Below are 13,767 nucleotides of genomic sequence, written 5' to 3' on the forward strand. Positions count from 1 at the left end.
TGACTATTTCAAACGGGTATGCAGAATGTAGGTACAGTACTTTTGACTTGGTTTTATTCTGTATTCGGTAGCTTCTCTGTTTTATTTATAGCTCTTATTTACAGCTATCAACATTATTAGGATGTGTCAATTCCTATAAGGCTACATGTTTTAAGCACACTGAGATGAAGGTAGAAGCACAATATTTAATTGCAAAAAAATTGCATCACTGCACAGCAAATGATCAGTAAATATTTGAAAGAGAAGAAAACGGAGAAAACACAGAACAACAGATGAAGTAGTCCAGAAACCTGTATTACAAAATAGACTTCACCTTGGTTTTTATGACCTGTAATCACAAAAAGGCTTCCAGTCCTAAACTATTAAAGGCAATACTTGGCTTTCTACTGTTGGTATAAGATGTTGGTACATCCTCAGTGACACAGGGGTTCACTGTAGTCTACATTCCAGAAATATTATCAAAGTTATTGAATGTAGCATACATCATCCAGATGCAAGTTCAGATCCAAAAGGAAGGATGAATTGTACCTGTCAGTTATGTCTAGAATTGTTAGCCAACACATTCAGCTTTATCAACATGCCAGTCTTCATCAACATCAACATTCCTGTGATTCTTCTCCTCGTGAATACCGTGGCGAGTAAAACACTAATCAATAACCAGTAAAAACCTCACCAGAGTAGTTTATTGAATGGAAAAAGGTACCAGTGATCCTTAAGTAAGCCAGTTATTTTCAAGACAACACAATATAAGTACATTAGCACTTAAATTATTATGGATATCTGACAGGCTTCCATACAGTTCAGACACTCCATACTTTATCTTATCTGATTAATAATGATATAGAAGCACAGAGTATGTGTAAAATTTACTCAGTATGTTCTGTATAAAGTCATGTATTAATGCAAATAAATGCCAGTCACACGTTTCATGTGAGTATCAACATAGAATCAGTATTTTCTGTAATATAAAACATGGTTTAGTTTGTTCTAATGGAAAAAAGACAGAAATTCCAGCTGTTTTACATCATCACTGTCAGAAAAACACCTTGTCTCTCCAAAATGGCAGAATTACAGGAGGAGGAAAAAACATTATCATGGAAATGAATGTAATAAGCGTTTTTCCCCCAAGTTTTTTTAGAGCATTGATGCATCCGTTCATTACATTTTAACACAATGGAAAGAACAGCTGGAGATAGAAGGTTTTCATGTGATGGTGATATATTCAGTCGTAGTGTATGACTGCAAAAGAAAGGACCAAAAGAAGTGTGTTGAAGTGTCAAAGTCACAACTCAACCACAAGTGTTGTGATTTTATCCTAACATTAAATATTACTGTACTTTCAAATAGGAAACATGATGCTGTGATTCCAGTGATTCAAAAGGTCCCACACTGATTTGGCTGGAATGACAATTCTACTTAGACATGCTGAGCAGACTTGCTAGCTGCACACATAACTGCATGCCATGTAATAAAAGAGGATAAGATCACCAACTTCATAAGATCATACTACTACAAAGCTGCCCATCGGGTCTCTCCTTGCATCTTACTTTAACAGACGGTTATGCGAAATCTGTCTCTTATTCCGGGGCTGATCAGAGGATATAGTGATTTACCAGGTCTCAGGTTAGTGAAAGTGTAGATCAGTGATTTTCTATCAGTGTCATAAAAGGACACAGTGCAGTTATCACAGTCTACAAACACTCCTAGCGTTGAAATCTTTTTACTACCTGTTTTTAACTGTTCTGGCATTTTAATATTTACACTGTAAACTCCACAGTGCTCTTCAGGTTCCTTTTCATAACAGAGAACCCAGAATCCATTAGCTGGAGTTAAAGGGACCTTGTACATTCGCTCAGCTTCTTCACTCGCCACTCCAACATACCACGAGAGTTTCTCTTCATTCCTCTCCATCACCTTCACCTCCCAGTAATGTTTTCCAGAGCTGAACGCCTCTTTACACAGAGCGAAGATCTTTTCCTCATCATTTATGTCTTCTAGGTCAGAGCAGCATATTGACTTTCCTGATATCATGAGGAATTGTGGATTTTCTTTTGGGTCTATGGTGAGGTTCACTGCAGAAACAGATGAGTGTTTTATTATCTTACAGTACATACTCACAAGAGTACAGCAATGTTGTGTTAAAGTGAGGTCATTTCTTACCTTTAAACCTTTTCATCTCCTTCCACTCTGCTTAAATAAAAACATCACATTACCAATACAGCAGCTATGTCAGTCACAATAACAGTAGACTGTAGGTTTTCTGCTCAATATCTTTTCTACTCAATACCTTAGGCAGAAGTTAAGAATATGAACCAACTTCAAAATAAACCGACAAGCTGTAAGACTCATCTGAATTACAATAGTGTCCATATGTAAGCCTGATTATTAAAGTCATGCGTTATAGGAGTGTTATTCAGACTTTTGGTGAATGGTAGTACGTTGTAGAAAAGTGGTACACTGTATTTCATGCGGTAAACACTGTTACTTCAATATACCACGCATGTATTGATAAAAGTAAATAATAACAAGTGAATTCCCTTTAAAGTGTTAACTTCTGGATAGATTTTATACAGATTTGAAGGAAATGCTCTCTCAATAGAATAGAATAGAACATACTCTCAAGCCAGTTAAGAAATGGTCCAGGCCTAAAAGTATCTTCCTGAGATAACCAGCGTGGTACAAATGGTGTACATTTTAACAAATTAGTCAAATATAGTGTTGAGACTCCATATTTACAGACCACATTATTAGGAAAAACCATTCTAACACTGGGTAGGACCCCCTACTGATCTCAGAACAGTTTGGATTCTTTTGGATCCCTTCCACCTAAGGGTTCAGCGTGTTGTAAAACACTGTTGTAAAAAATAGTCCTGTTACCCACAGAACTGTCACTCACTAAATGTTTTCTGTTTTTTGCCCCACTCTTTATACACTATAGTGCACGAAAATACCAGGAAATCGGCAGTTTCTGTAATACACTGCTCACAAAAAGTTAGGATATTTGGCTTTCGGGTGAAATTTATGGAAGACATAAAAAGTTCACGCTACAGTGATATTATATCATGAAAGTAGGGCATTTAAGTAGAAGCACGCAATGTGAGCTCCTCATCTCAAACAATTTACTGAAACAAAAGCCAATAGCAGTGGTGGGTACACCCCAACAAAAAAATGTCAATGTCTCAATAACTTGTCATGTGCTGTTGAGCATCAATTACAGCTTGACAACGACGTCTCATGCTGTTCACAAGTCGACTTATTGTCTGCTGAGGCGTGGCATCCCACTCGTCTTGAAGGGCGGCCCTCAGGTCATTGAGGTTCTGTGGTACAGAGTTATGAGCCTCTACATGGCGACTCAGCCGATCCCATGGATCCCAAGGGAAACAGTGAACAGTTGGACATGTGCATTCAAAAGTTTTGAGGTCACATTAAGTTCACCTGTAAAGGTTAGAGCGCATTTTAGGTGGATCCTGAAATTTCACCCGAAAAGCCAAATATCCCTGACTTTTTGTGAGTGGTGTAGATTAAAGCACCCTGTTTAGCACATTAAATTTAAGAATACTTATATAGGATTCCATTAAGGTATATTCAGGCTCTTGTGTTAAACCAAGTGTGTGAAGTCCATGTGATGACTTAAAGTGCATGTGCTGTGAATTATTTGGTACTCATTAGAGTTTTGACCCACCTGCTAATGCAGTCTGAGGATCTGTAAGTACAGTTTGAGGTTTATTTTGCTCCTGATGATTTTTATCCACATGGGATGGGTTCACTGGGTCCTTTTCTGAGAACAGAAGACACAGGAGATACTACTATGGTACAAGTTCAGTTTGACTGACTTATTGCAACATTTGATTGCAACACTGACAATCAAGACAACATAGAGAACTGTATCCCAGCACTGGACAAGCTATTCCAGTTGGGATTCTGAGTACACTGAGTAGTTTTGAAAAGTTCATTGTTGTGTAGATTTCAATGAAACGTTCTTAGATGTTCTCTAAAATGTTCCATAATTAACATTTTAGCAGCAAATATTGTTGGTGAGAGCCCATGTTCTCTGCAAATAGACCCTCACTGTCCATTTTGTTAAGGAGCCCTCCATGACTCTCAGTCTCAGTTCTTCAGGACTTAAAATGTGCTTCAACAGTCCAGTTTTAGTGAGCCTTCTGAAAAAAATCACATTTTTTTCAGAATTCATTTTGAAGTGAACATTAACTTAAACCCTTGAAACCATGTCTGCATGATTTTGGTTATGCACTGCAATGCTGCCCCACGACTGACTGGAAAACTGCAAGATAGAGAAGCCGTACAAGCATTGTTAATAAAGTGGCTGATGTGTGTTTACCCAACCAAAAAAAAAAAAAAAAAATATATATATATATATATATATAACCATTTACAGAGATCACTTTCAGTTCTGCAGACATTTTTAATGTTTTGTGTGTTGTATTGTAAAATGTTGTTGATTTGATGTATTTACCCAAACTTGTACAATGTAAAACATCACTACTGGGTCCAGTACAGTATGTAAAACTTCCAACAAGTGTACACAAATATTTATACAAAGTGTTTTACTGCTGCTCTCCTGCTACCTACAGTCTCAGCTAGTAACAGGTAGGTGCTTTAAGTGTAGCTGTGCTTCAGGTGTAGCTGTATGGTCTGTTTTTGCTGATCTTTATCCATAGGAGATGAATTCAGTAGTTTAGTTTCTGAATAATAAAACAAATGGCTTATGCCTGTTTACTAACATTTCATTGAAACATCTTATATTATCTTTAGCAGGATGTTATCAAAGAAGTCTCCTTTATCCCTACACCTTAACATCTATATATATACACCTATTATTGCCTAGCTTTACATTTCAGCCAGTAATACTTAACCTTTTTACTGAAATGTATTCCACATTAAATCTAATGTAGTGTTTCTAATTGCTCGGATCTTTAATCTGCTCTAAATTGTACCTGCAGTGAGTGCTCCGTCCACCTGTTGTTCAGGAACCTGATGGTCATCTACTCCTACAAACACACCAAGAACAGACACTGTTTTTAGAATATTACCTGAGGTGGAAAGCACAGAACTCTTAGTCTGATATTTGTATGAAGATTTAAATCAATATGAACAAACATTAATAGATGGTGAGAGTTTTAACCAACCTTTTAACAAAGACTGATGAGGTGCATCTGCTGTGGGAGCTTCATGCGGCTGCTTCTCCGCACTGGAGTTCAGTGGTTGAATTTCTAAGTCTAAGACACAAAGTTATTGCTGTTTTGTAATTTGAATTTTTCTGATATTTAACAGAATTGGACCAGATTCATAAAACTCAACTGCACTACACAATTTGTTTGGCTTGGTAATGAATTCTAATCCATAAACTCATTGTGGTGGTGATTAGGCACCTCTTTCTCCTTATGATTTGATTTGATTTAGGGGCCAAAATGAAATGCTGTGTGAAAGAAAACCCAACATTCCCAAATCAGATCTACAGATTGTAAAAAAGGAAGTACAGGTAGTGTTTAGTCGAAATGTAGCAGCAGTTAATCAACATAGCAATATTAGGTAAACTACTACACAGCAAATGAGTCTTCTGAGTTTTATATGTAATGTTGATAATGATAAAATAGTGATACCCATGAATTTTAATTAAAAAATATGTTAAACAATGTCTCAAGCACAGGCAGTGTAACCTTTTCATGTAACTTTCATGTCAAAACACTGTGAATGACTTTATTTACATCTTAACCACTTAATATAGCAGGAATTTCACTTTAATATAAAATCACTAATAATTCTGTTGTAACTGGGACAGCAGCTCACCATTTAAATCATGTCCCTCTGACTTCAATATTTTAAGGCTGCAATAGTGCTTGAGTTTCTGACGGCCACCAATTAAGCTATTGCTGCTTTGTATGTAACCTGTCTTTACAGACATTCATTCATTCACTCAGCTTGTAAATAAGTTTTAACCCAGCATCTTACTTTCTGCATCTTCTTTCTTCTGTTTCTTGGAACAAATCAAACCTTCAGCGCAAGAGACACACATTCAGTGTTAGACAGCACTCTATCAGCCAGCAGTGTATCACTTAAAAATTCACAGACTTCAGGATTCCATGAGTTAAATGTGAAATAGATAACAGTGTAAGCAACAGTGCAGCCCTACTTTAGAAAAGCACCTTTCCGATTTAGGATAAAATACACTCCAAACCCCAAGATGGACAGCAGCAAGATGAGGAGGACCACGATGAAGGCTTCTTTCCATGAATCTGCAACTACACACATACAAAACCAACAAATTCATAGTCTTAAGGCTTTTCTGCTGTGACTGTGTTATGTTTGTTTAGAGAGATTTGTAGTGATAATTGCGTTTCCTCCGAAATATTGTGGTGTTTTCATTCAGAGATTCTCAATAATCAAAACACGACTGTTGTTTTAGATTTTGGGCCAAATTTGTGCTACATCACACAAAACGATTTGCAGATTGCAGTATGCTTCTTGCCTACTTATGAGTTTGCTGCAACAATCATTTGCTATTTAAATTGTTTAAGGCATTAAAACACCGTTTACCATGAACACTGTGCTTCTTCCACAATGATGGAGTTGTTAAAACAATTTAAACCACATTTGGTGTTTTTACCTGGCTAGTAAAGTGTCCTGTCAACTTGTCCCTGGTGCTGTTTGACCAAATCCACAAGTATATTGGGGAAAGATTAGGTTTACCCTATTCCATTTGGATGTGTGGATACTTAGGAAGGCTGCAATGATACATTTGCTTCCTGACAGCTAGGAACAGTATAACGCTTAATCATTTCCCCCACAACTCTACAATAACTCTGCTACAGGCTGTCGACATGAACAACACTCCGTTTCAATTCAACCTGAAGGGTTGTGACATTGGTTGTGACATCACAAGCATAACGAATTTAACATGAGCTGTTTTCACTGTTTAGTTTCCTTACATGCACTACAGTTGTTTACACAATACATGAAATCCTTTTATTTGAAAAAGCAAGACAAATTTCTCTTGATATAGTAATGGGAACATTTTCTGTGTAAATATAGAGCATCACCTGTTGGGATGTGTGGCACAACTCTGCTTTCTCTCATCTCTTGATTAGAGGCAGACAAAGCCACAATGCAGGACAGCCACCCTAAGTCAGAGGAAGATACGAGCAGCCAAGAGCTCACACTCATCAACCCTTCAGAATCTAATGTATATATATGAGAGAGAGAGAGAGAGGGAGAGAAGTGAAGAGTCATTTTAAGAGTGGATGTATGGGCGAAAATGAAAACCCGACAAAGCAGGAACATTAACCTGTTTACTACTGAATTTTTCATTCAAATGCTGTTGATCTTTATTGTATTGTAGGCTTTTTGCATTTATGTCAGGGTTTAAATCTACAGCTTGGCTAAAAGTCAAATGTAAACAATTTCTCTCTCACCCCAAACGTGGCCAACCAATCAAGACATGTTTAGTGTCTTTAGTTTGCTTCTTTAGTTTTGCACTGAGGCAATACCTCATCAATTAGCATCATGCAAACTGTACACTTAAACTAGTACTTTCTCCAAACCATGCAAGGTTGTTGTTTCTCAAATATTCTTGTTTATGTGGTTTTCTGTATGGTAGAGCAGAGCTTACATTTGGTGCCTATAGACACAACCCTGAGATTATTCCATCTTACAAAACTAAACTTTCCTCACATTTTATTAATAAGAGGATTTGATGTTCTAATCCACAAATGATGAATGAGCTTCAGAGAAAGCCTTCTCTGAATTTACAGTTTTAAGGAGTGTTTCAGCCGGGCAAGCACACAGGCAGCCAATCAGAACAGAGGCTTATTTACACAGATCAGTCTTAATGGCTCATTAACAACAGCAGCCTGTTTAACTCTGAGAGTTTACTCATAAAGTGATGTTGGCTTTGATTAATGTCATTAGTTATGTGTAGCTTTGGTATATATTATTGCTGCAGCTGACAAAACTACTGAGTTTCAAACACCGATTGACCACATTTAGAGTGAGAGGGACATTGTAAATCTGCTATTTGGCTGAATGTCACTGAAAATATAACGAAGAGCATTAAAACAGGGTTACCTTTGCTGAACGTGTCTTTGCTTTGGTGTTTCAGTTCTCTCCCCGTTCCATCTCTCCAGTTTAGTGATGGTTTTGGTAGCCAACCATGTGAGTGACAGGAAACATTCACCTGACCTTCTTCTGCATGAGCTACAGAGAGGATGGGAATGGAGCCCACCGCTAGGAGATAGAATAATTACACAATGAAATTCACCAATACCTTTTAGCCAGGCACATTCTGTGAGTGCTAGCACTGTGTCAAGAAACACCATTCAAATGGTGCACTAAGCCAACAAGAGTTTGACTCAGAGAAAGAGTTCAGCTTTACCTCGTATTTTGAGGGACATGTTGCTCATCTCATACCAGCTGTCACTGCTAACCTGACAAATGTACAATCCTTCATCTGCTACTGTGAGGTTGTCCAGTTTCAGAGACACATCCCCTTTTTCCAGGGCTCCTAAGAATGACACTCTGCCCTGGTGCTTTGCTGAGATCTCCACAATCTGGCCACTCTTGTACAACAGAACTGGTGTAGAGTACATTGATGGACGGTACCAGCGCACTTCAAACTTCTTCGCGTCTATACTCTTTGAGACAGTGCAGGGCAAAGACACCGAATCTCCATTCAGGCCTGAGACTGGAGCCTTAGGAACCTCTATGGAAAATGAAGCTGGAATAGAGAGAGGTTGGGTGGTACAGCTGGAAAACACCGATTCTTTGACAGAGTTTACCTATGCAGCTGTTGTGATGTGCTGTTAGTGAAAGAGTACCCGCCCCCCAACACATTTAGGCCCAATCCCATTTCACGCTTCTAGACTCTAAACGGAAAAAAAAGAAAAACCAGCAAGATGGCTGAGCAAGAGACCAAAGAAACCCACAAATGTGAGTCTTTTCTCAGTTAAAATTATGATGACCATTGTATTATCTTAGTTTAAAGTCGTTTCAATGTATTATGATCATTCCTTATGGTCAATTATTATGGTCACATCGCTAAAAGTATGCTAATGTCTCGGCAGCTAGCTAGCTAATTTTCCTGTTCCACCTTAAATAGTCGGGCAGTACTGACAGCTGAAGCGCCAGAATGTAACTGCTGCACCATTTAAAGTGGAACGGTAAAATTTGACAAGAATAACTGACTTCATCTTCATATCACCAATGAATTAGCGGTGGGCAATAATAAATAATGGTCTTATAGCCCCCCTTTGAAAGCATATGATGTCCTAAATGTAACCAAAGCTCAGCAGTGAGGAGCTGAACTTTTCCCTTCACTGCTATCACTGATGTTGGGCCGGGTCGCCTACAGAGCAGCACTAGTAGCTCTTAATAAAGCAAAGTGTTTTATTTTTGTTTTTAATTTGAGGGTCGTCCCATTTTGTAGGGCAAGATTTCAACTCCGCTCCCAGGGGTTAGGGTGACACTCGAAAACAAAGGGTAGGGGTAAAAAGAAGAAATGGGATTGGGCCTTATTCAGATATATTAACACGGTGTAGAATTTCTAAGAAGAAGCATGGACTGAATACTCAACTTTCTCTCAAGACCTAATGAGATATATAACAGCAAACAGGCGATACTACCTAATGAAGTGCCATTTTTCTTCATGGGGAGCAGATGTGGAGCATCTTAAAAGGGCTAATATACCTCTCACTGAATATCTATTGATATAATAAATTAGAAGTTGTCTGCATAAATTTCCCTGCTTGCTACCTTCTTTACCCATATGCAGATTTGATCTGAAGAAATTTGGTTTCAAGATGTAAATGAATTTGGCTCATATTAAAACCCAAGCATAGAAGATAACGAACAACTACTCACCAGAAGACACTTGACTGAGAGTCAGAGGGAGAAACAGCCAAACCCATCTCGGCACTATAGCTGTTAACACAAGCAGACATGAATATTCTCCATATGTGAATGCAGTCACCAAGGGCATCTAACTAATAACAGTATACTTCACCTGTGTACCAATTTTCACACATATAAACATAGTTTAAACAGCGCAACATTAAACAGAACAGCAAGAAAAAAGAAACAAAAGGTAGTAAAAAGAGTAAAACAGGTAAAAAAAACTGACAAAAATGCAAAAATATGTGAAAAATAGTGTAAATGTACAAAACTGTCTGTAGAAGTAAGGACAATAATAAAAGCGCAATGCTAAAGTGAAAATATGTTCTATAATCTACAGCTTGGTTATTGTTTTTTGTGAAATTTCAACAGCTCAGGAACAGTTATTCTACAGCGTTTACACGTTAGCCAAGAGCAGTGGTCATGGAGGAGTCCCGGCTGGGCACGTTCTGGTGTTTTCCCCGCTATTAACACACCAGATCATGCTGACCTGCAGATTAACAAGCCCTTTCTCAGTTGAAGTGGGTGTGTTTTGGCAGGTAAACCTAAAAATGTGCAGGACAGGGGGTCCTTTAGGACCAGGGTTGGGACCCCTGGCCTGGATCAACGGTCACCTGGACATCTAAATTCTTCTTGCTGAGTGATGTACCAACAACAATTGGTCACAACTGTTCCAGCTAACTAACTTCTTCAGAAGGCCTTGATTGGCTGGATCAGATGCCTCAGTGCTGTGTGAGGGGATGAGCAAACAGGTTGGGGGGGTTGGTGACCACTGGCCTACAGGCAGACACAGCCCCTAGAGCTTCTAGGGGTGCAGAAATAAGCAATGCTTTACTATCATTTAAGGAATGGTATGAAGGAAATCTCGTCCAGGAATAGATTCCTCCTTCATTTGTGTCCCTTTTGAATAATACACCAACATATATAAACAACCATTTAAAAGAAATAACACATATCAGGGCAAGAAATAAATGCAATAAACTAAAATAACCGCTTAAAGCCTCTGTGGGGTTCAGATACGTATCAAATGACAGAGTTGCCCCGTGGAGTATATTAGCAGGCAAGCTCCTGTTAATTTACCACGAGAAAATGATTTTTAAAGCTTAGCACAGCATTTAGCCTGTTCCCGCGCGTGACCTCACCACGCGCATCACACACGCGCCGATATGTCAGTCAGGCAGACTAACATTACAACCTAATACTTTTATAATACACAGCCAGCAGTTCTACATCCACATTTCATTCGCTCCAGCTCGACCAGCCTGGCCCAGCGCTGGAAAGCCTGCCGAGGTAAAACAGTCAGAACACGACGCAGAAGATACAGCTCACCAGCTAAACGAGCTCCTTACCCGCAGACATGGTGTCAGCTCTACAGTGAGAGGAACGTAAACCTGCGAGCTTCTTCCCGGGGTGTAAATTAGTATTTACACAGCCAGAGTTTCCACTGAATCTGTTCCTCACACAGGAACAGAAGGAAGGAGTAAAGGGGGAATTCCTTTACTTTCGGTTTCGCTCCTTTGGGTAAGATCCTGCAGGAGGATCCAAAGGAGGAGAAACACTGGGTCCTAAAGCTCAAGCAGAACTTGAAAACGATGCCTCTGAGTGTAACTGCTGAATAATAAGCATGTAGAGTCATATTTTCACGATTTATTCCAATTTTACAGTCCACCTTAAAACGCCGCAGTAGCGGTATGTCGCCGGTAGAGGGCTCTCTTTGAATTCCTGATACACAGCGGTGCTGCTGGAGTCCACCCACTGTCCCACTCTGTTAGACACTCCTACCCTGTTGGTCCATCTTGTAGATTGATCAGTGGTCACAGGACGCTGCTGGCTGGATAGGTTTGGTTCCAGCAGTGACACTGAGGTGTTTAAAATCTCCAGCAGCACTGCTGTGTCTGATCCACTCAGACCAGCACAACACACACTAACACCACCACCACGTCAGTGTTACTGTAGTGCTGAGAATGATCCACCACCCAAATATTACCTACTCTGTGAGGGTCCTGATCACTGAAGAACAGGGTAAAAGGGGGCTAACAAAGTATGAGAAACAGATGGACTACAGTCTGTAACTGTAGAACTACAAAATGCACTTATATAGTAAGCGGAGCTGATAAAATGGACAATGAGCATAGAAACAAGGAGGTGGTCAGAATGTTATGCCTAAAGAGTGTGTCTATATATATAAAATATGTATGTATGTGTGTGTATATATATATATATATATATATATATATATATATATATATATATATATATATATATATATGTATATGTATATATATATGTATATGTATATATATATGTATGTGTGTGTGTGTGTGTGTGTGTGTGTGTGTGTGTGTTTTTCAGACCGTTCTCTGTAAACCCTAGAGACGGTTGTGTGTGAAAATCCCAGTAGATCAGCAGTTTCTGAAATACTCATACCAGCCCGTCTGGCACCAACAACCACGCCACGTTCAAACTCACTTAAATCACCGTTCTTCCCCATTCTGATGCTCGGTCTGCACTTCAGCAAGTTGTCTTGACCACCTCTACACGCCTAAATGCAGGTGAGTTGTGGCCATGTGATTGTCTAATTAGCTATTTGTGTTAACAAGCAACTGAACAGGTACCTAATAAAGTGGCCAGTGAGTGTACACACACACACACACACACACACACACACACACACACACACACACACACACACACACACACACACACATATATATATATATATATATATATATATATATATATATATATATATATATAGTGCTCAACACAAAAATGTGTTGGCCTTAATCAGTGGTCACCAACACTGTTCCTGGACATCCACCTTCTTGCAGAATGAAGTTCCAACCACAATTGGTCACAACTGTTCCATTATCTCAAAATCACCTTTATTCATCATGTTGATGAAGCAGATTGAAATAAGCAGTACAAATGTGTGAGAAAGGAAAGCAGCCACAAATGCTAACAGCATCACAAGGATGTTGTTGTTTTTTCATAATTTCCAGCATGGCACTAAATATATGGAAGCCCATTCCCAGCGACCAGAGCAGCAAGCATTCACCTTTTATCCCTGTTCTGTTTCTGGAAGCAGTAAGTCAAAACTTAAAAGACTTAATATTTCAAAGTAATGTGTTCTCCAAATTCTGACTTAAATATTGACCCTGCTGAAAAAATGAATGCCATGCTTGTCTAATCTGGTTAAGCTGGTTTGGTGCTGCTTTAGTTGGACACCCAGCATCCAAAGCACAACACATGATGGTTTTACAGGTGACCATCTGTGCTGGTCCAAGCTGGTTTCATGCCTCAAAATCATCAAGATATGTCATTTTAAGAGAATATTTGTCATTTTAGGATAAGCCAAGACACAAAGTCATTATTTCAACATAGTAACTTACTATTTTGATAAAGTAAGTCATAATTGTGAGACATTAAGTCAAAACTTTGACACACTGCCACCAGCAAAATTTGCATCAACTTCACCTGATGGAAATGGGTTCCCTTCCTTAAAAGGCTTGCAAAGCACTGAAGCAGGCATACTGCATCTACATTAACTACGAATATTATAATATTAATATACAGAATATATATTTGGTAATGTAGACAAATAGAAAAACAATACACCAGATGTTACAGCATCTGTACACACTTTGTCAAATACTTTGTCACAGCATGCATTTGAGACATCAATACATTATATACCGTGGCTCCAAAAAGTATTTGGACATTTGTGCCAAATACTTCACAATGTTCAGTGTGCTAGGAGACAAAACGTCAAACCAATGAACGTTTATTCAAACAGCTGTCATGTGAGCAGTTTCTTTGTAAACTTCTGCATGCATGTATCCAAATGTTGTTGTACACTTCTGA

The 13,767-nt window shown here is 38.7% G+C and overlaps 1 protein-coding gene across 2 annotated transcripts; it reads right to left on the reverse strand.

The window, feature by feature from the left end:
- Positions 1–273: 273 nt before the first annotated feature.
- Positions 274–11,545, reverse strand: LOC108413303 (butyrophilin subfamily 2 member A2-like). 2 transcript variants are annotated; one of them, XM_037533107.1, is made up of 12 exons: positions 11,253–11,545; positions 9,874–9,933; positions 8,390–8,731; positions 8,083–8,241; positions 7,059–7,196; positions 6,165–6,260; positions 5,971–6,012; positions 5,148–5,237; positions 4,956–5,009; positions 3,683–3,778; positions 2,161–2,190; positions 274–2,072 (listed from the first exon to the last, which is right to left on the reverse strand). In XM_037533107.1, exons 1-12 carry the CDS (start codon positions 11,260–11,262, stop codon positions 1,549–1,551), a joined length of 1,641 nt encoding a protein of 546 aa, XP_037389004.1. In that variant the 5' UTR covers positions 11,263–11,545; the 3' UTR covers positions 274–1,548. The 2 variants fall into 2 exon arrangements, with proteins under 2 accessions (XP_037389004.1, XP_037389005.1); XM_037533108.1 differs by having other exon boundaries at positions 2,161–2,187; positions 11,253–11,543.
- Between the last annotated feature and the right edge of the window lie 2,222 nt (positions 11,546–13,767).

The sequence above is a fragment of the Pygocentrus nattereri genome, chromosome 22 (assembly GCF_015220715.1).
Source record: "Pygocentrus nattereri isolate fPygNat1 chromosome 22, fPygNat1.pri, whole genome shotgun sequence".
Taxonomy (NCBI): domain Eukaryota; kingdom Metazoa; phylum Chordata; class Actinopteri; order Characiformes; family Serrasalmidae; genus Pygocentrus; species Pygocentrus nattereri.